The sequence below is a fragment of the Hemiscyllium ocellatum genome, chromosome 9 (genome assembly GCF_020745735.1).
Source record: "Hemiscyllium ocellatum isolate sHemOce1 chromosome 9, sHemOce1.pat.X.cur, whole genome shotgun sequence".
NCBI lineage: Eukaryota > Metazoa > Chordata > Chondrichthyes > Orectolobiformes > Hemiscylliidae > Hemiscyllium > Hemiscyllium ocellatum.
This window is the reverse complement of record NC_083409.1, coordinates 111094318-111121492: the sequence shown is the minus strand read 5'-3', so window position 1 is coordinate 111121492 and position 27175 is coordinate 111094318. Positions and strand designations below refer to the sequence as shown.

Below are 27175 nucleotides of genomic sequence, written 5' to 3'. Positions count from 1 at the left end.
TAATCACAATTGCCTGCATATGGCCCTTATCCCTCTCTTCCTTGCCTGTTCACATGTCTATCTAAATGCCTCGTAAACGTTGCTATCCTATCTGCTTTTACCATCTGTCCTGACAACATGCCTACCTCACATTTATAAAAAAAACTTTGTTTGCAAATCTCCTTTAAACAAAGCTCCCACCCCCACCTTAAACCTATGGCCCCTAAAATGTGGGGGAAAAAAAAGACCCCAGCTATCCATCCTACCAATGCTTCTGATAAGTTTATATATTTCTATCAGGTTTCCCACAACCTACAAGTGAAGACAAACTTGTCTAACCTCACCTTACAACTAATTCCATCGAGTTCTAACTCCACCTGATGGGACTGGAGCCTCTGGATTGCCCTCCCGCTCATATTAGCGTTCACAGAGAGCCAGCAGATGCCAAAACGGGCAGAAAGGCCTCCTTCACTCCTCATTGCACGTGACCCGCCAGGATTGCCCATTGTCTTGGAGGCCCGGATGTTGGTAGAACACGGAAGTGGGAGGTCAGCGCGGGGTGAGCTAGTAAAGGAGGGTTTCCGGTGGCCATGGCCGGAGTGGGGCTGACGGAGAGTCCCGCCCTCTGGATCCTGGTCCCGGCCCTCGCCGCCTTCCTCCGCCTCGGGGCCCGAGCCGCCGGCTGTCCGTGCGCCGACGTCGCCCTGTGCCGCCCGGTGACCGCGGAGAGGCCGTTCGAGGTCAGTACCCGTGGGTGAGGGTGGGGGCGTGTGGGTGTGGGTGTGGGTGTGGGTGTGGGTGTGGGTGTGGGTGTGGGTGTGGGTGTGGGTGAGGGTGAGGGCGGGTGGCTGAGGCTGAGGCTGAGGCTGAGGCTGAGGCTGAGAGAGGGTGAGGGTGGCTGAGGGTGAGGGTGGCTGAGGGTGGGGGTGGTAGAGGGTGAGGGTGGGGGTGGTAGAGGGTGAGGGTGGGGGTGGTAGAGGGTGAGGGTGGGGGTGGTAGAGGGTGAGGGTGGGGGTGGTAGAGGGTGGCTGGGGGTGGGTGAGGGTGGGGGTGGTAGAGGGTGAGGGTGGGGGTGGTAGAGGGTGGCTGGGGGTGGGTGAGGGTGGGGGTGGTAGAGGGTGAGGGTGAGGGTGGGGGTGGTAGAGGGTGGGGGTGGTAGAGGGTGGGGGTGGTTGAGGGTGAGGGTGGGGGTGGTTGAGGGTGGGGGTGAGGGTGGCAGAGGGTGAGGGTGGGAGTGGCAGGGAGAGAGTGTCGGGTGCGGCAGGGAGGGAGAGAGAGAGTGGGGGGGGAATGGCAGGGAGAGAGAGAGAGAGAGTGTGGGGGGGGGAATGGCAGGGAGAGAGAGAGAGAGAGAGTGGGGGGGGGAATGGCAGGGAGAGAGAGAGAGTGGGGGGGGGAATGGCAGGGAGAGAGAGAGAGTGGGGGGGGGAATGGCAGGGAGAGAGAGAGAGTGTGGGGGGGGGAATGGCAGGGAGAGAGAGAGAGTGTGGGGGGGGGAATGGCAGGGAGAGAGAGAGAGTGTGGGGGGGGGAATGGCAGGGAGAGAGAGAGAGTGTGGGGGGGGGAATGGCAGGGAGAGAGAGAGAGTGTGGGGGGGGGAATGGCAGGGAGAGAGAGAGAGTGTGGGGGGGGGAATGGCAGGGAGAGAGAGAGAGTGTGGGGGGGGGAATGGCAGGGAGAGAGAGAGAGTGTGGGGGGGGGAATGGCAGGGAGAGAGAGAGAGTGTGGGGGGGGGAATGGCAGGGAGAGAGAGAGAGTGTGGGGGGGGGAATGGCAGGGAGAGAGAGAGAGTGTGGGGGGGGGAATGGCAGGGAGAGAGAGAGTGTGGGGGGGACGGGACAACAGGGAGAGCGAGTGTGTGGGGGGGACGGGACAACAGGGAGAGCGCACGCAGGGGGGCGGCGGCACGGGGAGCACGGGATGTGGCAGGGAGAGAGCGCACGCGGGAGGGGTGGCAGGGAGAGAGAGAGAGCGGGGGGGTGGCAGGGAGGGAGGGCGCGCGGGGGTGCGGCAGGGTGGGAGGGAGTGCGCGCGGGTGCGGCAGGGTGGGAGGGAGTGCGCGCGGGAGGGGTGGCAGGGGTGCGCTAGGGAGAGAGAGCGCAGGTGGGGGCGGCAGGGCGAGACGGGTGGGGCGCGGCAGGGAGAGAGAGCGAGCAGGGGTTGGCAGATAGAGCGGGGAGGGGTGGCCAAGAGAGTGCGGGGCAGGGAGTCACATACAGAAAGGGGGGTGGCAGGGAGAGAGTGGGAGGCAGGGGGAGAGCAGAGGGGCAGTGAGATGGGGTACGTGGGAGGGGAGGGAGCACTGTTTGGGATTTTTGGATAGTTCCTTTCTGAGTGTGCAGTGGTGCTCACTTGGAGGGTTGGTTGTGTGGTGCTGGGGGTTTGGAGTGAAGAGCAGTGGGAGTCACTGTCCAGCGATGGAGGGGAAAGAGGGGCTGGGGGAAATGTTTTGGAGGGAGATGATGTGGGGAAAGATTCGGGAGAGTGGTGTGAACAGGGAGCAGAATCAAAGTAGGTCTGTTAGGAGGTCTGCAAACCATTCAATTCTCTGCTTGCCTGGAAGCTGTCTTTTGAAGTCCATTGAGCAGCAACACTTGGAATGGCGTATTGAGATGGGAGCTCCTGTCTCTCCCCACCCCCTGCTCTGTTGTATGAATTATGATAGATTCTTCTCTTTGCAATGTCTCCTTTCCCGCTTCTGCCTGCTTTTGGAGTAATAGACGTAATCAACAGTATAGACCATAAGACACAGGAGTGGAAGTAAGGCCATTCGGCCCATCGAATCCACTCCACCATTTAATCATGGCTGATGGGCATTTCGCTGCCACTTACCCACACTGTCCCTATACCCTTAATTCCTTGCGCGATCAAGAATTTCAGTCTCTCCCTTGAAGACATTTAATGACCTGGCCTCCATTGCGCTCTGTGGCAATTAACTCCACGGGCCCACCACACTCTGGCTAAAGAAATGTCTCCTCATTTCTGTTCCTAATTGACCCCCTCTAATTCTAAGGCTGTGCCCACAGGTCCAAGTCTCATCTCCTAAAAGAAACAAATTCCCAGCATTCACCCTTTCTAAGCCATTGCATTATCTTGTAATTTTCTATTAAATCTCCCCTCAACCTTCTAAGCTCTAATGAATACAGTCCCTGGATCCTCAGCCGTTCATTGTATGTCAGGCCTATCATTCCAGGGACCATCCATGCGAATCTCCACTGGACACGCTCCAGTGTCAGTATGTCCTTCCTGAGGTGTGGGGACCAAAACTGGACACAGTATTCTAAATGGGAACAAACCAGAGCTTTATAGTCTCAGTAGTACATCGCTGCTTTTACATTCGAACTCTCTTGAGATAAATGACAATATTACATTTGCTTTCTGAACCACTGACTCAACCTGCAAATCCACCATTAGAGAACCTTGGACTAGCACTCCCAGATCCCTTTGTACTTTGGTATATGAATTTTCTCACTGTTTAGGAAATAGTCCGACCCTGTATTTTTTTCGCCGGCCAACCCATTGTCTCAGCCTGCTCCTGCCCCACTGAACTCATCTCTGCATACCTCGACATGGTCCTGTCCCCCTTATTCCAAGAACTCCCTACCTACGTTCGGGATACCACCCACGCCCTCCTCCTCCTCCTCCATGATTTTTGCTTCCCCGGTCCCCAATGCCTTATCTTCACCATGGACATCCAGTCCCTGTACACCTCCAACCCCCATCACGAAGAACTCAAAGCCCTCCGCTTCTTCCTTTCCCGCTGTACCAACCAGTACCCTTCCACTGACACCCTCCTTCGACTGACTGAACTGGTCCTCACCCTGAACAACTTCTCTTTCCAATCCTCCAACTTCCTCCAAACCAAACGAGTAGCCATGGGCCCCAGCTATGCCTGCCTCTTCGTAGGATATGTGGAACAGTCCATCTTCCGCAACTACACTGGCACCACCCCCCACCTTTTCCTCCGCTACATCGGCGCTGCCTCGTGCTCTCACGAGGAGGTTGAACAGTTCATCCACTTTACCAACACCTTCCATCCCGAGCTCAAATTTACCTGGACTGTCTCAGACTCCTCCCTCCCCTTTCCAGACCTTTCCATTTCTATCTCGGGCGACCGACTCAACACAGACATCTACTATAAACCGATCGACTTCCACAGCTACCTAGACTACACCTCCTCCACCCTGCCCCCTGTAAAAACGCCATCCCATATTTCCAATTCCTTCGTCTCCGCCGCATCTGCTCCCAGGAGGACCAGTTCCAATACCGTACAACCCAGATGGCCTCCTTCTTCAAAGACTGCAATTTCCCCCCAGTGATAGATGGTGCCCTCCACTTCCTGCTCCTCCGCCTTTGAGCCCCGCCCCTCCAATCGCCACCAGGACAGAACACCACCAACTTCCATATATATCGTATCATCCGTCGTCATTTCCGCCACCTCCAAACGGACCCCACCACCAGAGATATATTTCCCTCCCCTCCCCTATCAGCGTTCCGAAAAGACCACTCCCTCCGTGACACCCTCGTCAGGTCCACACCCACCACCAACCCAACCTCCACTCCTGGCACCTTCCCCTGCAACCGCAAGAAATGCAAAAGTTGTGCACACACCTCCCTCCAAGGCCCCAAGGGATCCTTCCATATCCACCACAAATTCACCTGCACCTCCACACACATCATTTACTGCATCTGTTGCACCCGATGTAGCCTCCTCTATATTGGGGAGACAGGCCGCCTACTTGTGGAACGCTTCAGGGAACACCTCTGGGACACCCGGACCAACCAACCCAACCACCCCGTGGCTCAACACTTCAACTCCCCCTCCACCAAGGACGTGCAGGTCCTTGGACGACTCCATCGCCGGACCATAACTACACGACGGTTGGAGGAAGAGCACCTCATCTTCTGCCTGGGCACCCTCCAACCACAAGGGATGAACTCACATTTCTCCAGTTCCCTCATTTCCCCTCCCCCCACCTTGTCTCAGTCAAATCCCTCAAACTCAGCACCGCCCTCCTAACCTGCAATTTTCTTCCTGACCTCTCCACCCCACCCCCACTCCGGCCTATCACCCTCACCTTGACCTCCTTCCACCTATCGCATTTCCAACACCCCTTCCCCAAGTCCCTCCTCCCTACCTTTTATCTTAGCCTGCTGGACACACTTTCCTCATTCCTGAAGAAGGGCTCATGCCTGAAACGTCGATTCTCCTGCTCCTTGGATGCTGCCTGACGTGCTGCACTTTTAAATCTTTCTGCAGCCTTCCCATCACCTCATAACTACCTGCCTGTCCGCCTAACTTCGTATCATCGGCAAACTTCGCCAGGATGCCCCTAATCCCCGCTTCTAGATCATTAATGTATAATGTGAACAGCTGCGGCCCCAACACTGAACCCTGCGGGACGCCAATTGTCACTCGCTGCCATTCCGAAAAAGTACCTTTTATCCCAACTCTCTGCCTTCTGAAAGACAGCCAATCCTCAATCCATGCCAGTAGCTCACCTCGAACACCATGGGCCCTTGCCTTACTCAGCAGCCTTCTGTGTGGCACCGTAACAAAGGCCTTTTGGAAGTCTAGATAGATAACATCTTCAGGGTTTCCCTGGTCTAACCTATTAATTCTTCAAAGAATTCTAACAGGTTTATCAGGCACGACCTCCCCTTACTAAATCCATGCTGACTTGTTCTAATCTGTCCCTGCACTTCCAACAATTTAGAAATCTCATCCTTAATGATGGATTCTAGACTTTTATCAACAACCGAGGTTAGGCTAATCGGCCTTTAATTTTCCATGTTTCGTCTTGACCCTGTCTTGAGCAAGGGTGTTACAACAGCGATTTTCCAATCATCGGGGACTTTCCCTGACTCCAGTGATTTTTGAAAGATTACAACCAACGCCTCCGCTATTTCTTCAGTTACCACCCTCAGAACTCTAGGTTGTAGCCCATCAGGCCAGGAAATTTATGAATTTTTAGACCTTTTGGCTTTTCTAGCATCTTCTCTTGTAATGGCTACCATACTCAACTCTGCCCCTTGACTCTCCTTAATTGTTGGGATATTACTCATGTTTTCCACTGTGAAGACTGACACAAAGTATTTATTAAGTTCTTCACTTGTTTCCTTATCTTTCATCACTAGCCTTCCTGCATCAATTTGGAGCAGCCCAATTTCTACTTTTGCCTCTCGTTTGTTATGAATTGAAAGCTTCCTGGGCTCTCAGCCATTGTTTTGATGGAGTAAATTTATTTTACTTGAAATGAATGAGGGCATTGCTACCTGTAGCTGACATTGTTGGTTTCTGTTTCAGCTCTTGGTCTTTGACGTTGGTGGTACAGATTGGCACCATTATGACTTTTCTAAGATCACAACTATTGCAGCCTTTGGAATTTATGACCCTCAGCTTGTATGTCATGCTCACGCACATAACGTTCGTGTCGTCCTGAAAGGTAACTTTATTTCTCTAAGTAAACAAATTGTCCTTTAATGCATTGAAGTCTCATTGAGAGCTACAGAAAGGAACATAAAATTCAAGGCTGTGTACACATGTCCTATGTTTTATTCCTTTATCTGTCAAAAGAATACTTGGATGGGAATTTGAAATGTCATAACATTCCAGGCTACAGACCTCATGGTAGAAAGTAAGCTTTGTGTAGATTTGGCAGGACAGACTCTGGACTGAAGGGCCTCTTTTGTACTATATGTTTTGTGATCCTGTGACGTCAAACCAGCTCAGTAATCCCAACAAAACCAGTGAAAGCTATTTTCCATTCTATCCACTGTGGTAACTCTTACAATATGCATCTTATCATGCTTTCCTGTTGAATGGGTTTTTATACTTTTGTATCAATGTTTTTCCATTTTTGTTTCCCAGGTGGTGTCACAGTGACGTCACTGGACTTTCATAATCTGGGGCACCACTGAGTGTTGGGGAAGTTGGCTTAGTAAAGGCTAGCATAATGGTGACGCTATAACCACTGTCCCTGATTGTTGTTAAAACCAACAACCCATAAGTTTGTTCATGTCCTTTTTAGGAAAGGAAATCTGTCATTCTTACCAAGTCTGGCATCCATGTGACCGCAGACTCAGCAATATAATTGACTCTTAATTGCCCTCTGAAATGGACGAAAGAGAGGACTGCAAATGCTGGAGGTCAGAGTCTAGATTAGAGTGGTGCTGCAAAAGCACAGCAGGTCAGGCAGCATCTGAGGAGCTGGAAAATCAAAGGTTTGGGCAAAAGCCCTTCATCAGGAAAAATGAAGGGCTTTTACCTGAAACGTCGATTTTCCTGCTTCTCGGATGCTGCCTGACCTGCTGTGCTCTGCCGTCTGAAATGCCCAGCAAGTCACTCAATTCAAGGGGCAAGTGGGAATGGGTAATAATAGCTGGCCTAGGCAATGGCACCTCTTGTGAAACATTTTGGGGATGTTTCAGTCATTTAAATGTAATATATCAATATAGGTTGTTTGATATTATTATGATGAAAACTGCCTCTAATTATTGCAGGAAGTTGATATGCTTCCCACCTGCTTAAATTGCTTTAAATTATTAAAGTATAAATTAGAACAGGAAGTAGATGTCACAATGGTAACTGAATTCTATAAGAAGCTTTTCTTTTGATCATGGGATGTGGATGTTGCTGAATGGGTCAACATTTCTAGCTGATTGCTCATTGTCCTTAGGTTGCAACTGAACTGGCACCTTACATGGACACCCACAGGGCTGCTCAGGAGATTATACTCAAGACTTTAACCCAGTGACAATGACTGAAGAGTGATTTGACATTCCAGGTCAGAAAGGTGTATGGCTTGGGGAACTAGTCGGTAGTGGTACAAATGCGCATGTCAAGAGACGGAGTAGACTATTTGGCACCTAGCACCTACTCTCGCATCGCCCACAACTGGTCAGATTGTGGCTTTGATTCCATATTCCTGTCTACCCAAAATAAACTTGAGTTCCTAAAGTCCTGCCACACACAGTTGTCCATTGGACAATTAAACAGCAAACAGCGGGGTAGCCTCCAAAAATATATCCATCCTCAGTGACATTAATGCAAAGGATACCCCAGCAGCATTTCTAATAACCTTCAGTTGAAGTTCCAGGTGGGTGATCCATCTTTGCATTTCTCTGAGCTCCCCAGCAACGTGGGATGAAAGCTAGAATCTGATTTACTCTGAAATTAAGAAATGGGTGAAAAGATGGGGGGACTGTCATGGGAAAGTCATTATGGCTGGGTTTCTGGCTGTGTGGTTCAGAAGGGAAGGGGGGAGAATAGGAGAGGGAGAGTGATAGGAAACGTAACCTTGGGCTGATCAGATCGGAGATTCTGTGATCAAGAGTGAGACTCCCAGATGGTGTGTTCCCTCCTGGGTGCCAGGGTCAGGGATGTCTTGGATTGAGTCTACAGGATTCTTGAAGGGGAGGGAGAGCAGCCAAAAGTTGTGATACACTTTTAGTTCTGTACCAAGGACGTAGGTAGGGAAAGGGAGGAAGGCCTGAAAAGAGAATATGGGGAGTTAGGTTGGAAGCTAGGAGTCAGGACAAGCAGAGTAGTAATCTCAGGACTGCTACCAGTGCCTTATACTAATGAGACAAGGAACAGAGAGCGAGTATAGATGGGCAGGTGGCTACAGGAGGTAGGGCTTCACATATTTGGCTCATTGAGATACCTTCTGGGGAAGGTGGAACCTGAACTGGAGGAGCACCAATATCCTGGACGGGGAGGTTTGTTAGAGCTGTTTGGGAGGTTTTAAAATAGATTGGTGGGGGTGGGAGCCAGAGCTACGGATCAGATGATGGAGTAGGTAGTGAACAGCCAGATAGAGCAAACGCAGCCTGTGAGGAGGGATAAGCACTTGACAGGACCAAAGTGCAGTCAGTGTGATTGATTTGAAGTGTGTGGATTTGAACACGGCATTTGATAATGCTCCTCGTGGTAGGCTCATTCAGAAAGTAAGGAGGCATGCGATGCAGGGAAACCTGTCTGTCTGGCCCATAGAAGACAGAGTGGTGGTAGATGGAAAGTATTCAGCCTGTAGCTGGGCGATCTGTTCTTGGACCTCTGCTCTTTGTGAGTTTTAGAAAAGACATGGATGAGGAAGTGCAAGGGTAGGTTAGTTTACTAATGACACAAAAGATTGGTGGAATTGTGGATAGTGTGGAGAGCTATTATAGGATGCAATGAGCCATTGACAGGATGCAGAACTGGGCTGATAAGTGGCAGATGGAGTTCAACCTAGCAAAGTGTGAAGTGATTCATTTTGGATGATTGAATTTGAATGCAGAATACAGGGTTAAAGACAGGATTCTTGGCAGTGTGGAGGAACCGAGGGATCTCGGGGTCCATGTCCATAGATCCCTCGAAGTTGCCACCTAAGTTGATAGGGTTGTTAAGAAGGTGTATGATGTGTTGGTTTTCATTAGCAGGGGGATTGAGTTTAACACCTGCAAGGTTATGCTGTAGCTCTATCAAGTCGTGGTTAGATCACACTTGAAATATTGTGTTCAGTGCTGCTCGCCTCATTATAGGAAGGATGTGGAAGCTTTAGAGAGGGTGGAGAGGAGATTTACCAGGATTCTGCATGACTGGAGGGCATGTCTTATGAAGAAAGGTTGAGGGGGCTAGGGTTTTTGTCATTGGAGCAAAGAAGGATGAGAGCTGACTTGATAGAGGTGTACAAGATGTTGAGAGGCATAGATTGGACAGTCAGGTAGAAGTGTCTATCACAAGGGGGTATAGTTTTAAGGTAATTGTAACAAGGTTTAGGGGAGACTCAGAGGTAGGTTCTTTACTCAGGGAGTGGTGAATGCTTAGAATGCACTGCCAGCAGTGGTGGTGGTAGAGTGAGATACATTAGGGACGTTTAAGTGACTCTTGAATAGGCACATGGAAGATAGTACAATGAACGGTATGTACGTTAGTCTGGTGTTAGAATAGGATAAAAGGCCAGCACAACATCGAAGGCTGAAGGGCTTGTACTGTGCTGTACAGTTGTATGTTCTGTGTTCTCATTGGAACTGTACCACCATTTCTTCACTTACTGGCTCAAAATCCTGGAGCCCTATCCTTATCTAGATACGCCAACAGTGTTGTGGATTACCATTACTCAAGAAAGCATCTTCTCTTGGTCAGTTACTGATAGGGAAACAAATCCTGAACTAGCTAGCAATGCCCACATCCCATGAATGAAGAAAATATGTATATTGCACATTTCCATAATAAAAATCAAATTGATAAGATCTGGTAAATTATTTCTGCATTATTTTTCAAATAAAGTTTAACCTCCAGTTTTGTGAGCAATTTTTAAAAGGAATATATTGTGCATACTCCCAAAAGTGAACAGCCTGCCTTTCACTTCTGACCATCAACAAAAGATGTGAGCAGTTATTACATTTTCAAATTGTTTTGTGATTTTTGCTAATTAGTTATGTTATTTCTGAAAGTTCATGAAAAAGAAGCAAAATTGTAATTTATCTGTAGTGTTTTAACATCTCCCACTTCTTTCAAAGTCTTGTGGAAAGCTCCACTCTCTTTCTCAGTATAAGGGACTGACTTTTCAACTTGTGCTAATGTATATAATTTATATATTTGTCATCTGTCTTAATATATACTTTTGTGAAACTGTATAAGAGCAGCAATCAAAGCAAACTTGAGACTGAGCCATATAAGGTTTGTAGAATAGAAGAAATGGGAGGAGGCTGCTCTGCCCCTCGGGCCTGCTGCACTATACAATAGGATCATAGCTGATCCGACACTCCTCACCCTCATTTTCCTTCCCTTTTCCCCTGGCACCAGTCAAGAATCTCTTGGTCATTGTCACTCAGTCTCAATCTGTCTCGAGGAAATAATAGGACAGGAGACAGGCTTGCTGAAAAAGCCACTTAAAGGTGAGAGGTGCTTAGGAGTGAGTGCCAATGCTTCAGACCCAGGCAACTGAAGATACAGCCACAAGTGAGGAGAACCTCACATGCACAAGAGGTCAGAATTAGAGGGATGAAGAGAGCTGGAGGTAATGGAGAAAGAGTGGGTAAAGCCTTGGAGAAATTTTTAACAATTGGGATGAGAAATTTTAAATTTGCTGGGCTATGTGTCCATTTTACACACTTAGAATTTACTGACATGATTGAAAACTCTTCATCAAGACAAAAGAACCTGGTCAAACTTGTTTTGTGACAGATTAGAGGCCACCTAATGCAAAAATCTTTAATAGAGCTGTTTACAAATACAAAGTAAAATTAGATGGATCAATTTAATTGTTATTGTAAGGTATTTTAAAAATTTCATTAAAGTAATTGCTTATGAAGGAACACTAGCAGTTAGAAATATTCACAGGGCAGCTGCTGTATGTCACCACCAGTGGCAGTAATGTAGAAACTAGGAGCAGGCGAAGGCCATTCAGCCCTTTGAATCTGCTCTGCCACACAAGATTGTGGCTGGTCCTGCTACTCAACACCAGATTTTATCATCTCCCATACCCCTGGATGCATTTAAAATCTAGAAATGTATCTGTCTCTTTCTCGAATATATTCAGTGCCTTGGCTTCCCCAGCCTTCTGTGGTGGAGAATTCTATAGGTTCACTACCCTTCACGTGAAGAAGTTTGTCCTGATCTCCACCCTAAACAGTGTGGGGTGGATAGTTACAGGCCATATTATGTTCAAATTCCTGTCTAAAGGTGACCAGGTATGGTCACAGCTTTAAATGGAAAGATGACAGACATTGTTGTGTTGGAGTGAGTATTCCATCTCTTTTTATTCCTTGATTCCACAGAAGCATGTCAGGAATTAAAAGGCGAAATGAAGATTAGCGAAAACTGGACTTGGTGTTCAGGATCCTGGCCCAGCCCGTGTGCTGATTCTGTCCTAACTGAGATTTTGCTGCCTTTTCTGTCAGTCACAGATCTTTAAGCTCTTAATCTACTGAGCTCTAGAATCTTCCTTGTACCTTCTGCATCACAGTGTCTTCCCTTATTAAATTGCCCTTCGATCCACCTCTTTAACTGTTTTTTGTTGCTGCTCTTGCTTGCTGTTTCTTCAAGCAAGGTGGCACGGTGGCACAGTGGTTAGCACTGCTGCCTCACAGCGCCTGAGACCCGGGTTCAATTCCCGACTCAGGCGACTGACTGTGTGGAGTTTGCACATTCTCCCCGTGTCTGCGTGGGTTTCCTCCGGGTGCTCCGGTTTCCTCCCACAATCTAAAGATGTGTGGGTCAGGTGAATTGGCCATGCTAAATTGCCCATAGTGTTAGGTAAGGGGTAAATGTAGGGGTATGGGTGGGTTGCGCTTCGGCGGGTCGGTGTGGACTTGTTGGGCCGAAGGGCCTGTTTCCACACTGTAAGTAATCTAATCTAAAAAAAAAATTACTCCAGCAAGTTACAAGGTAAGAACAATGACTGCAGATGCAGGAAATCAGATTCTGGATTAAAGTGGTGCTGGAAAAACACAGCAGTTCAGGCAGCATCCGAGGAGCAGGAAAATCGACGTTTCAGGCAAAAGCCCTTCATCAGGAATACAGGCAGAGAGCCTGAAGGGTGGAGAGATAAATGAGAGGAGCATGGGGGCAGGGAGAAAGTAGCATAGAGTACAATAGGTGAGTGGGGGAGGGGATGAAGGTGATGGGTCAGGGATGATGGTGAAGTGAATAGGTGGATAGGCAGGTAGGACAAGTCCTGGGGACAGTGCTGAGCTGGAAGTTTGGAACTAGGGTGAGGTGGGGGAAGGGGAAATGAGGAAACTGTTGAAGTCCACATTGATGCCCTGGGGTTGAAGTGTTCTGAGGCAGAACAGGAGGCGTTCTTCCTCCAGGCGTCGGGTGGTGAGGGAACGGCGGTGAAGGAGGCCCAGGACCTACATGTTTCGGCAGAGTGGGAGGGGGAGTTGAAATGTTGGGCAGTGTGGTTGATTGGTGCAGGTGTCCCAGAAATGTTCCCTAAAGCGCTGTGCTAGGAGGCGTCCAGTCTCCCCAATGTTGAGGAGACTGCATCGGGAGCAGCAGATACAGTAAATGATATTGGTGGATGTGCAGGTAAAACTTTGGATGTGGAAGGCTCCTTTAGGGCCTTGGATAGAGGTGAGGGAGGTGGTGTGGGGGTAGGTTTTGCAATTCTTGCGGTGGAAGGGGAAGGTGCCGTGTCGGGAGGGTGGGTGGTAGAGGGGACGTGGACCTGAGCAGGTAGTCACGGAGGGAACGGTCTTTGTGGAAGGTGGAAAGGGATGGGGAGGGAAATATATCCCTGGTGGTGACGGAAATGTTGGCGGATGGTTTGGTTTATGCGAAGGTTGATAGAGTGGAAGGTGAGCACCAGGAGCGTTCTGTCCTTGTTACAGTGTGAGGGATGGGGTCTGAGGGCGGAGGTGCAGAATGTGGACGAGATGCATTGGAGAGTATCTTTAACCACGTGGGAAGGGAAATTGTGGTCTCTAAAGAAGGAGCCCATCTGGTGTGTTCTGTGGTGGAACTGGTCCTCCTGGGAGCAGATACGGTGGAGGAATTGGGAATACGGGATGGCATTTTTGCAGGAGGTAGAGTGGGATGAGGTGTAATCCAGGTAGCTGTGGGAGTTGGTCAGTTTGTAAAAAATAAAATGTCGGTGTCAAGTCGATCGTCATTAATGGAGATGGAGAGGTCCAGGAAGGGGAGGGAGGTGTCAGAGATGGTCCAGGTAAATTTAAGGTCTGGGTGGAATGTGTTGAAGTTGATGAATTGCTCAACCTCCTCGCGGGAGCACGAGGTGGCGCCAATGCAGTCATCAACGTAGCGGAGGAAGAGGTGGGGAGTGGTGCCGGTGTAACTACGGAAGATCGACTGTTCTATGTAGCCAACAAAGAGATAGGCATACCTGGGGCCCATACGGGTACCCATGGCTACCCCTTTGGTCTGGAAGAAGTGGGAGGATTCGAAGGAGAAATTGTTAAGGGTGAGGACTAGTTTGGCCAAATGAATGAGTGTCGGTGGAAGGGTGCTGTTGGGGACGTCGGGAGAGGAAGAAACAGAGGCTCTGGTCGTGGCGGATGGAGGTGTAGAGGGATTGGATATGCTCCTCGGATGCTGCCTGAACTGCTGTGCTTTTCCAGTACCACGAATCCAGCAATTTACAGGAGGGGCTTCTGCAGCATTGGGGATGCTGTGATTCTGATGAGGTGCACAAGTGGGTCTATATGGCGGTTTTGGTGAATGCAGAAGACGCTTTGCACACTTGGAAGAGCGTTGAGGTCTCATGGTGTCCTTGGTGACCTTTATCCCTCACTCAATGCCTCCAATGCCAAACTGACCACTTGTTTCTTTCTCATGGGACCATCGCTGGGCAAGCTGGAAGACAGCATTGATTATACTTCACAGCCAGGGCTAGAACGTGCTTGAGAACATTGTTCTGTGAATGGTGCTATATAAATGTAGATTGTTCCTTTGCTTTTCACCAGGAGATGTGCCAATTAAAAACATATTAGACCATACCCAGCGAATAAATTGGATCAATGATCAAATACAGTTAGCAAAGCAGCAGTTTATGGATGGGATTAACTTGGATCTGGAGGAAGCTGTTGAATTTAAGTCTGAAGGATATTACGCTATAACGCAACTGGTTAATGAAACCACACAAATCTTCCATCGTGAAATACCAGGGTCTCAGGTAACAGCAATATTTCATTTGAATTGTGCAAACAATTTAGTTCCTGCATAATTGTAAATAAACATTGATTTTTTTTTTCTGGGTGAGTACAAATAATTTCTAGCTGCTTTTTGATCGTGAATTTGCTTGTCACAAAGCTGCGTAGGTTGTAGTTCAGCTTAAACGTTTTAGGCTGCATCTGTTTTGAGCGAACATAAAGCAGAATTGGTGATATAGCTGTTGTAATTCAGTATTAGGCAAATGAATTGAAGCTCAGCTTCCATGGTGTCACCACAAGTTTGGGAATGATGACGAGCAGAGGGCAGCCATTCATTTCATTGTTTGAAAGAAAGCACTTCCATGTCCTGATCAGTGTGCTCCCAGAAAGCTACAAATTGTTTCCTTTCAAGTATTTAACTGCATACTTTTTGATTATTTGATTCAAACTGCTTCAGGGCATTCAGACTCTCAGACGTTAGTCTGATGTTACTGGAATACTAATTCAGTGACCAACGTTGCCGCCATGTCCCCAGCTCCCATTGTAATAGAAATTCCAGTGTTGGTCTGCTTCAGTTTCACAGACTAGGAGAAAGTGAGGATTGCAGATACTGGAGATCAGAGTTGAAAAGTGTAGTGCTGGAAAAAGCAGAGCCAGTCAGGCAGCATCCAAGGATCCAAAGTTTCGGGTGTAAGCCCCTCACGCTCCTGATGAAGGACTTATGCCCAAAACGTAGACACTCTTGCTCCTCGGATGCTGCCTGACCACCTGTGCTTTTCCAGAGCCACATTTTTTGAATCTGCTTTAGTTTCACCACACTGTCATATTCGTTTGTAGCTATTTGTGCTTGTAGTTCACTAATCTTATCACATACATGCAAAGTAACTCAAAGGAAATTAGATTTTCTCACTTCCTCCTTGCTCTGGATGTACCTGATAACTTATTTGCTACTCTAGTAGCATCTGACTCCCCAGGGTATTCTGCATACTTCAGCATTTCTCTTGTGTTCTCATCTGATTCCCATGCTCCTTCTGAGTTAATTTAGTCCCTCAGTAATAGCAGTAAAGCTTCCCATGGGAAATTGGTCCTGACTCTGTTTAGCTCCCATCCATGATACTGTTCAGGTCTCCAAGCCTGTCACGATGGCCCTATATTTTAAGGCTGTCTTCCCTGCTCCATTTTTCCAGTCTCTCCCTGAGCTGCTGAGCCAGCTTTGGGCCCTGGACTTTGCTTGACTCTTCTTGCTTGGTAGTCTGGTCACCCATTCCCTCATTCTCCCTGTATCCTCGTAAACCACAGGGTTGTCGCCCCTGAAAATGTGTAACCATAGTGCTCACCTGGACAAGTGCAGCATTGTGATCTGAGCTGCTGTCCAAGTTCCATAACCTAGAACTCAAACTGCGACAAATGGTAAATCAAGAAAATAAACTAGCTGGTCTGTCTGTTCATTTGCTCGCTTCAGGATAGTACTCTTTTTTTTCTTTCCTCACTCCTCCTGCAAAAGTTACTCATTTCACCTTCTTTCCATTAAGTTTCACCACCAATCTGTCTCAGTGTGGTTAATCACTACCCTCTCAGTTCATAGTACCCAAGTTTCATTTCATCTGCGGGTTTGAAACAGACATAGATAGACAAGACAAAGAACCTAGATTTTGAAAATGCAAATGCAATACTAATTCCAGGGGAGCACACTCCTGTATTTACCTTCCTGTAGTCTGAGAAACAAGTACTCACCATCACTCTTTCCTGTCAACCAACTACATTTCCATTTGCTATGGTTTGTCACAACTGGATGCCTTAGGAGAGGAGATTAAAACTGTACAGATGTAGGTGACCTTTTGGGCATTAAACCTGGCTAAGATTTTGATAACCTAAGATTTGATGATCCTGAGTCACTACTTTCCCTGATGCTATCACACTCATGATATCAAATCCTGAATGCTTGGAGATTTTCATTCTGATTAAATCCATGCATACGTGTGAACTGTGTTAATGTTTATGAAAAACCATATCTATCTATTATTGATATCTTGTACAATAGTTAACTACTTTTTAATTGGCACTTAGGTCACATTTGACGTGGCTTGGAAGCCAGGATGCGTAGATGGCCGGTGCTATGATTATGCAGCAATTGCAGCATCTTGTGACTTTATATTTGTGATGTCGTATGATATGCAGAGTCAGATTTGGGACGATTGCATTGCAAAGGCAAATGCACCATATGACCAGACGTTAGTGGGTATGTACAGTATAACTGTCTGACTTCAGGTCTGACCTGCCCGGTGTTATGTTAATCTAAGGATGTCTCTTTTTATTTGACCCATTTAGGTTACTTAGACTATCTCAAGCTCAGCATTCCTCCTGTGAAAATCGTGATGGGAGTTCCATGGTATGGTTATGACTATCCTTGCTTACAGCTGCTTGAGGTAAGGTTTTGTCTGAGTGACTTTCAGTTAATATAATTATTTGCAAACAGTCCCACTGATAGCTTTGTTTGAAAAAATGAGTAGATATTTATTTCTTGTGAAATACATAGAAGTCGGTTTATCTGTAACATAGCCCTCTTATACGTAAGGTGCACTGATTATTAATTTTTTTTAACTTTTAATCTCTCTCCTCCATTCACCAATTTTACTTGAACCATTGGTATTTACTCTGGGTTCACTTCGGTTGTGTTGTTCAATTTTATTTTGCTGGCAAATTTTTATTAACTGCTTTTATCCTAGGTTATGAATCATGAGCTGCTTAGATCTTTTCTCAAACTTTGCAGTTTTAGAGTACAGAAAACAACAAATGCTGGAGATCACAGTGGGCCAAGCAGCATGCATGGAGAGAGAGCAAGCTAATGTTTAGAGTCTAGAGGACTCTTCAGAGCTGAAGTAAAGCTTCGACCAGGCAGCATTTATGCTACACTGGGTAGTGGAGTTGGGCCGGGGTAGCGGGAATAGAGTGCTGGTGGAGAAATGACTTTGTGTCGTGCTCTCGTGCCCCATGTGTCTGTCCTTGGCATGCTGCAGTGTTCCAGTGAATCACAGCGCAAACTGGAGGAACAACATCTCATCTTCAGTCTAGGCACTTGCCAGCATTTTGGACTTACTGTTGAGTTCAGCACCTTCAGATTGTGAACCCGCTCCCCTTCCTTTCATTTCTCACAGCTTTACTTGTTACATTCTCTGTCGTCATGTCCTTTCCCCTTCCCTCCACCCCAGTGGGATTGTTTGTTCTTTGCAGTCCGATAGTTAGACACACCATTATTCTGCCATTCTCACATTCCAATCACTTAATTGGCTCTATCAGCAACCTTCCTACCCCTGCACTCCAACAACCCCACCCCCAGTACTTCAAATCAGCTCTGATGTTGCGTCATCTCAACTCGAAACGTTAGCTTGCTTTGTATAGATGCTGCCTGATGCACTGAGATCTCCAACCTTTTCTTTTCAGTACAGATTCCAGCATCTGCAATAATTTGCTCCTACAGTTTTAGAGTAAGCTGAAGCCTATTCCACCATTTCATTTGATTTTTCTCTTAAATCCCGTTACTTGGCTTTGTTCCATAACCCTTTGTACTGGAGTACTCTCTCTCCTGTTAAGTATGTTATCTCCCAAATCTTGCTCATTATTCTGAAAGCTCAGATACACTTGAATCTCTCCAATCATGTGTCTATCTCCATCATTATACTAAATTGATTTATACTGAAGTTATAAGTGCCATCCTCTCTAGCTAACAATGGTAAACTATTCCTCCCATTCCTTTGTGATTGATCTACAATGAAATCGTTCATCAGCTATGAAATTCAGTGCCCATGGGTCTTCCAGGGATTAGACATTTCACCATCTAGCGGATTTTCAGGTTTACTGTCTCAACTTGCTGTTTTTAAGTATCTGCTCCAACCTTTCTACTTTAATGGCCAAAACACTCAGCACTGTAGTCAAAGTGGATACGCACCATTCTCACATGTGCTTTCCTGTTCTTTCTGCTTGTGTCCGGTCAGACACAGTCCATTAGAGGAACAGTTAAGGATGGAACCGGGAAAGGATCGAGGAATCCTAAACACGGACTTGAGGGGATAAGACACAAATTTTAAAAACCCACTATCTGCGCTCTCCTTTGTTTTCAGAAAAAATAATGTTTTATTTTAAAAAATGCTGGGGACGAGAAGCATTGGAAAGTAAACAATCAGCCATTCTTTCCTTGGAACGATGAACCTGACTGGTGCTTGTCATTTGTTGAGGAGACAGAGTTTTAATCAGACTGCTGCTGGTCATTGGTTGCTCCAGGTACCTGGCACATGCATGGGCTCAGGCACACACCTGCGCACCCTCCTCTGGAGCACTGTCCTTTAACGACAGGTATTGACACGTCAAGCTAATGGACTCCAGGAAGAGTCTGAGTGGCTACAGCCTGCTCGCTATGTAAAAGGCCCCATTCTTTTGACTTGGTGCTATTGGACTTTGGCTCCTTAAGTCAAGTTAATCCATCTCTTCTAGCCAACAGGGTCCATCTTTCCAAGACATGACACTTCTGTACCCATTAACAGTGTGGGCTGTATGCAGACATATTGATGATGGTAACCTAATGAAAATTATGAATGTAATGTATTTTCTAATGCCTCCAAATAGCAGGTTTATTGCTCCTCACTAGAGGGTCGATGGGATTTGTGGGGCATATCTTGTCGTGAGGGACGATGCTTCTATCTTTTCTTCCTCGAAAGCATTCCTCCTGAAGATGAATCGTGGTTCCCCTGTAACCCATTGCACCTAGTAGAGAAATCTGGACTGATTCCACAAAGACTGTGTAGGAGTGAGCCCTGCTGATCGCCAGACAGAGCCAATCAGATCATGTTTTAGCTCATAATCCTGAACCAACCAGCACTTGTAAATGAGCAAGGAGGAAATGGGGGAAATCTGGAATGGGTCTGGAACCCTGAAAAGTGATTCTTTTTCTATGTATTCGTGTCACTCCCTCTGTTTGCTCTACTTCTCCCCCCTGACTATTGTGAACCTGATAGCCAGTATTTAGACAGGATTAATAAATGATCTCTATTATGAAGGTGCCCCTATATAGTAGTGATCAGAAGATGATTGTGTGTTGCATTACACTTTTGAGGGACAGAACAGTGAATGTAAGATTAGCATTTCAAGTTTGAATAATAAGAATGATTAGGGTATGAAAACAGATGGCTAAAGTGAACAGGAAAGTTAGGCTTAAAGGAGTAGTAAAAAATGGGAGTAGGCCATTTGCTAATTGAAAGATGAGGGAGTTAATGAAGATAAATAACAAACTGACAGATGAACAAGTCCTTGACCTGTCTTCACTGTAAATACCTTCAAAACTCTCATCAAGTCCCATTCATCCATCTCCTGTGTTTGCTAACCTACACCTGGCTTTTGGGTCAACAACATCCTAATTTAATTCTTGTCTTTTTATCAATTCCTCATAATCTCTTTCCTCCACCTATCTGTATGATCTTCTCCAGTATCAGTAACCCTTAGATCTCTACATTGTCATTTCAGGTCTCTTTGAACTATGTTTGGGCTGTTTATAACTGTTTTTGTTTTAAGGCATTTATAAATTCTATCATCCAGTGTTTGTAAATTTTCCTTGGGGATTTTGTGGGATAGTGTTTGGGATTTTGTGGGACAATATTTCCAAATACAGCTTGTTTTGAGAGATGGGCTTTTTCTTGGACTCCCCACACCCTCAGCTGATTTGCCTCGCTTTAATTTTGACTTGTGGTCCCTTTGTTTAAGGCTGCCCTGCCAAAGATATTTCTGTCTGTCTGAACATATCAACTGAATCCCACCACAATCAGATCTACAGAACAACCTTGATTATCCAAACAAGCTGGGAGGGGAATATTTTGTTCAGATAACTGTTCAACTAACATTTTTACTGGACCTCGAGATCTTGTTCAGATAATTGATGTTCAGGTTTTATTTAAAGTTGTATTTTGTCCATTCTTCTTCATTAATTTCCTGATTTAAAGTGGTTTTTATTTTTATTGTTATAGTGCCCTCCTTCCTAAAGTGTAAGATTAATATTCCCTGATTGTCATAGAATCCCTATAGTATGGAAGCTGGCTACTCAGCCCAGCTAATCCATACTGACCCTCCGAAGAGCATCCCACTCTCTCCCTGTAGCCATGCATTTCTCATGGCTAATCCACCTAATCTACACGTTCCTATACACTGAAATTCAGCAAGGTCAACCCTCCTATCCTGCACAACTTTTGGACAGTAGGAGGAAACCCATGCAGACATGGGGAGAATGTGCAAACTCCACACAGTCGTTCAGGACCCTGGTGTTGCAAGGGCAATCACTGAGGCAACACATTGTGCAGGACTGTCTAGCCACCTTATTTTGGAGATCAGTCATGCCGTTCCTGCATTTGGGAAGTTGCCAAAGTAATTTTGACAATTTCGAGTGTAGGTTTGAAAATAAGTGAATTGTGAATATTGTACTGTTTAAAGAGAACTCTTCTCCTATTTCTATGTTTCAGGCTGGTCGGTGTACAATCCGAAACATTCCTTTCAGAGGTGCACCTTGCAGTGATTTAGCTGGACCTCAAGTCCCATATAAAGGTCTCATGCGTCTGCTGCCCAGATCAATCACTGGCCGGTTTTGGGATGATGTTCAGAAAGCCCCGTATTTTATCTATGAGGTAATACCGATCACAGTAAAACAAAAGTTAAATAACACATCCTGAAAGTCTGAAATAAAAGCAAACAAAAATATCAGATCTGTCAGCATTAGCTAAAGGGCAAAAGCAAAGGGAACAGATTGAAACATTAGCACTATATTTGTATGAGCAAATGCTGTGTACTTTTGTTTGTTTTTGTCTTTTTTGTTCATGTAGTAAAGATCAGCCTTGGCAAAGTGCCAGCAGTGTGGTCTTTCTTAACTCAATGTTTGATAGGATTGAGCAAAGTTCGGAATGTCTGTCTGGGTTTGCAGGGTTAAGATGTTGTAACTCTAGAACCGACAAAAAAAAAAGTGGGAGTTAGCAAAATACCAGAAGAGCTCCTGTTTATTTTACACTGGAACAAAAGTAGAGATTGCAGGAAAAGCTCAGCAGGAAGGTCTGGCAGCATATGTCAAACAAAATCAGAATTAATGTTTCAGGTCCATTAGGTAACCCTTCCTTGCTGCCCACCCATCATCTGCATATAAACCAACATTTTCATACTTACTATCAATTCTGAGGAAAGATCACCGGACTCGAAGCATTAACTTTAATTTTTCTTCACATAAACTTTAATTTCTCTTCACAGATGCTGCCAGACCTGCTGAGCTTTTCTAGCCATTTGTTGTTTCTGATTTACAGCATCCACAGTTCTTTTTTTGTTTCTTTAAATTCTCCTCTTCTATGTCGTAAGCAGTTGAAATTGCCTGCTCACTCCCTGCCAATTGTGAGGGAGGCTTGTCTGTTTTGAGGGCTTTGGTGTGAAGGTGAGAGCAGGGTGGAGGGCAGTAACAGCCTTTCCTCTAATTTTCTGAACACTGACTGACTGACGTCAATGTGTGGCAGCAAAACCCTGAACTAGGAGTCGATGCAGTGATCACACAGGAACATGGAGCAGGGTAAAAACAATGACTGCAGATGCTGGAAACCAGATTCTGGATTAGTGGAGGTGGAAGAGCACAGCAGTTCAGGCAGCATCCAAAGTACAGCAAAATCGACGTTTCGGGCAAAAGCCCTTCATCAGGATTAAAGGCAGTGAGTCTGAAACGTGAAGAGATAAGCTAGAGGAGGGTGGGGTTGGGGAGAAAGTAGCATAGAGTACAATGGGTGAGTGGGGGAGGGGATGAAGGTAATAGGTCAGGGTGGAGTGGATAGGTGGAAAAGGAGATAGGCAGGTAGGACAAGTCATGGGGACAGTGCTGAGCTGGAAGGTTGGAACTAGGGTGAGGTGGGGGAAGGGGAAATGAGGAAACTGTTGAAGTGTTCCAAGGCGTTCTTCCTCTAGTGATGAGGGAACGGCGACGAAGGAGGCTCAGGACCTCCCATGTCCTCAGCAGAGTGGGAGGGGGAGTTGAAATGTTGGGCCACGGGGTGGTGTGGTTGATTGGTACGGGTGTCCCGGAGATGTTCCCTAAAGCTCTCTGCTAGGAGGCGCCCAGTCTCCCCAATGTAGAGGATACCGCATCAGGAGCAACAGGTACAATAAGTGATATTAGTGGATGTGCAGGTAAAACTTTGATGGATGTGGATGGCTCCTTTAGGGCCTTGGTTTTAGGAACATGGAGCAGCTGCACACATCGTAAAGGCAATGTTAGCCAACAGTGATTCCAGCTGTTGATTCCTTGGCAGTGGCACTTTGTCATAAAGCTGAGGGCTGGCATTGACCAGGGCAGGGCACAGCAGGGAGCCCAGTCAGTTGGCATGCTGTGTGTCTGATGCTTTTCTGATTGTTGTACAGAAATGACGATTCACCTGCCAAATGACAACAGTGGACCTGTGATGTGGTGTGAATGAAAGTCCATGTGGTCTTTAGTTGTGCCTTAAATATGGCACCTGAAGTGGTGGTGCTCACTTAGGATGCACCTTGGGGGCTAGAGAAACCCTCTGGGGGCTGAAAGAGTGGAAGAAGGTCACTTGCTAAGTATGACTGTGACCCCAGCGTCCATGGGGAGTTGTAGCTCAGCTGAGCAGCAGTTGTTGATTAGATTAGATTACTTACAGTATGGAAACAGGCCCTTCGGCCCAACAAGTCCACACCGACCCGCCGAAGCGCAACCCACCCAAACCCTTACATCTACCCCTTACCTAACACTACGGGCAATTTAGCATGGCCAATTCACCTAACCCGCACATCTTTGGACTGTGGGAGGAAACCGGAGCACCCGGAGGAAACCCACGCAGACACGGGGAGAACGTGCAAACTCCACACAGTCAGTCGCCTGAGTCGGGAATTGAACCCGGTTCTCAAGCGCTGTGAGGCAGCAGTGCTAACCACTGTGCCACCGTGCCGCCCACTAAGGGTTTGGAGCTCATCAGTGCCCAGGAGCAGTGAAGCTTGCATTGGGACTTCTGAAAGGCAAGGATCCGTCTTCTGCTCAGAACAGAGAGAGATTATGCTGATAGTTAGATTTTGGGATGCAGTTTCGAGATTCTCAGGGTCTCAAGAACTCGAGCAACTCTGACGCACATAATCGTTGAGGTCATCTTAGTTAAAACTCTTTTGAAATAAGACAGATTTTATAGCTTTCCAAGATCACTGCAATCTGGTGAGGTTGCTGAGAATATTCTTGAGATTGGTCTGGGTGAGGTTGCTGAGAATATTCCTGGGATTGGTCTGGGTGAGGTTGCTGAGAATATTCCTGGGATTGGTCTGGGTGAGGTTGCTGAGAATATTCCTGGGATTGGTCTGGGTGATATCTGCCATTAACATGTGGTTTGTGGTGTATTTGACCCCAGTTCGGTAGTTAATGTTCATGTTTACTTCCTGTTAATTCTGTATGTTAGAGAGTTAATGAAAAGTTAAAAGTTATTCTGTTGGATTAAAACCATGAAATCATGTGGCTTGGTATGCCAATAAATACTTTAAATTTCAATTGTCATCCATTCAACTAACGTTATTGATCCCTGAACAAGTTAAAATTATAATTGGGAGCCGGGAAGTTGGTCTTGTGTAACATTGACAAATGTTGTGGCCTAGACTGGGATTGGAACTTTTTACATCCTTTAGGCTTGATTAGTCTTTTATCCTCCTGACTAGCCTCCCATTTTCCATTGTGATAATGCTATAGATTATAACTGTCATTAGAAACCTCCATGACTTCATCCTTCTCTATCTTTGATATTTCTGCCATCCTCCATTATGGTTTCAGTCCATGTATAGTTTTCATTGCTCACACCTTGAATTATCTAGTTCCTAAGCTATAGAATTTCATTCCAAAACCCCTTCTACTCTTTCTGTCTTCATTTCTGTTCCACTTTGCCCTTTTGGTTGCTTGCTCCTGTGCAGTTTGATAATCTTCAGTGAAATGCCTTGAGATACTGTAATAGTGCTACATAAATACAATTTAATTCTGTGCTTGATCATACCTTTGACATTCCATTGTATCGACAATATTAATCACAATAAAACTATGATAATATTGTTTTGGATTAACTGTACAACTATGCTGGGACATGTTGGATGTAAGCATTTAACTCAATCAGATAAACCTGTCATCTTCTTTAATAGTAACTAATGATTGAATAATTTGTACTTTAGCTCTTATCTGTTACTGATTTTCTTGGCAGGTTAACGATACATACCATCAGGTCTGGTATGATGATCCACAGAGCATTTCAATTAAGGCAGCGATTATCAAAAAGCTGAATCTCCGTGGAATAGGCATGTGGAATGGAAACCTCTTAAACTATGATGATCCTAAAGCAGCAATACAAACTAAAGAAATGTGGGATGCACTGAACCCTTTCTGAACAAATCTTCAGTGACTTTTGTTCTAAAACTCCAAAATGCAACTATTTAGCAACTGCAACTATACATTGCAAGCATTGAACCATTGATTCCAATATTAGAAATTGACCTAATGCAGATCTGTGGAGCAGGTATGAAATGTTTCTCTCAAATGTCTATTCAATGAGAAGCAGACATAAGTGTTTTGCAACATCTTAGTCTGTGCACTTTGTAAACAGTTTGTCAGCCATCAGACTGACAGTACAGGTTAAACTTTGAACCACTGCTAAATACTTAGGGAACAGTTCGATTTTTCCTGTTGGTTGGAAATGAATTACAACATATGTGTGCTGTGTTCGTTTTTCGCAATCTTTGATGTTTGTCAGTGTTATCGTTTTGAGGATTTCTCAAATTAAGTTTCCTAACTTAATTTTCACTATCTACATTGAGGTTTGATTAGTTCGGCAAAGTCATGTTTGCTCTTACTAATTTTCAATTAATATTGCAAGGCACTGCAATTATTTGACTTTTAATCTTTCCAAGTGATTTTATAATTTCCTGTTCTTAAAAAATAATTTAGCTTTTCTACAAAATAAAATGTTTGTTTTCAATGTTTTAGTGGTGTTGCTTGAGGGGATTGGAAACTGTGAATTTAAAGTGCAATTTTAAGTAACTCAGATAGTAGTCTAATCATCTCCTCAGTAAGGGTACAACTCCAGTATGGAAGTTGCAAGACCAAAGTAAAATCTGAATAAAGGTACAGAAGGGAGAAGAAAAATCTTTCAGCAAAGACAGAAACTCCCCTTGTCCCTGGAAAACTGTAAACAATTCAGACCACAGTAACTTAGGAGAGGTGATGGCCCAGTATTATTAATGCCTGTGTTTGAATCCCACCATGGGAGCTGGCAGAATTTTGAATTCAATAGAAAAAAATCTGGAGTTAAGAATCTACTATTGACAGTGAAGTAAGGCCGTTTAGTCATAGTTGATGGGCATTTCAACTCCACTTACCTGCACTCTCCCCGTAGCCCTAAATTCCTTGAGATCAAGAATTGATCAGTCTCTCCCTTGAAGACATTTAGCGACCCAGCCTCCACTGCACTCTGTGGCAATGAATTCCACAGGTCCACCACTCTCTGGCTGAAGAAATGTCTCCTCATTTCCGTTCTAAATTGACCCCCTCTAATTCTAAGGCTGTGTCCACCCTTTCTAAGCCATGCATTATCCTGTAAGTTTCTAATAGACCTCCCCATAACCTTCTAAACTCTAATGAATACGATCCCTGGATCCTCAGCTGTTCATCATATGCTAGGCCTACCATTCCAGGGATCACTTGTGTGAATCTCTGCTGGACACGCTCCAGTGCCAGTATGTCCTTCCTGAGGCATGGGACCCAAATTTGGACACAGTACTCCAAATGGAGCCTGACTAGAATTTTATAAAATCTCAGAAGCACATCACTGCTTTTATATTCCACCCCCTCTTGAGATAATTGACAACATTACATTCGCTTTCTTAATCATGGACTCAACCTGCAAGTTAACCCTTAGAGAATCCTGAAATAGTGCTCCCAGATCCCTTTGTACTTTGGCTTTATGAATTTTCTCTCCGTTTAGAAAATAGTCCGTCCCTGTATTCTTTTTTCCAAAGTGCGAGACCTCACATTTGCTCACGTTGAATTTCATTAGCCATTTCCTGGACCACTCTTAAACTGTCTAAATCTTTCTGCAGCCTCCTCACCTCAGTACTACCTGCCTGTCCGCCTAACTTTGTATCATCGGCAAACTTCTCCAGAATGTCCCCAGTCCTTTCATCTAGATCATTAATATATAAAGAGAACGGCTGGGGCTCCAACATTGAACCCTGTGGGACACTACTTGTCATTGGCTGCAAATACACCATCCAGAAGGCATTTGAAAAGAAGCCACAATTGAAGGTGTTAGCGAGCGTTGAGAAGATTTGTAGCACAGGTTGGGTTTTTGGATGTAGGTTTGTTCGCTGAGCTGGAAGTTTCATTTCCAGAAGTTTCGTAGGGTAGGGTAATGAAATGTCTGGAAATGAACCTTGCAGCTCAGTGAGCAAACCTCCATCCGAAACATTTGAAGGTGATTGTGGAAAGTTAAAAAAACATGGTGTAGGGAGTAACATGGATGGCATGAACTGAAGATTATTTAGCAAGAGGCAC

General features: G+C 45.8%; 1 protein-coding gene across 1 annotated transcript; it reads left to right on the top strand.

Moving 5' to 3' along the window:
* Positions 1-501: 501 nt before the first annotated feature.
* On the top strand, positions 502-25526 carry ctbs (chitobiase, di-N-acetyl-). The gene is made up of 7 exons (XM_060830010.1): positions 502-719; positions 6287-6425; positions 14395-14603; positions 16648-16819; positions 16909-17006; positions 21081-21242; positions 24831-25526. Exons 1-7 carry the CDS (start codon positions 570-572, stop codon positions 25011-25013), a joined length of 1113 nt encoding a protein of 370 aa, XP_060685993.1. The 5' UTR covers positions 502-569; the 3' UTR covers positions 25014-25526.
* The last annotated feature ends 1649 nt before the right edge of the window (positions 25527-27175 follow it).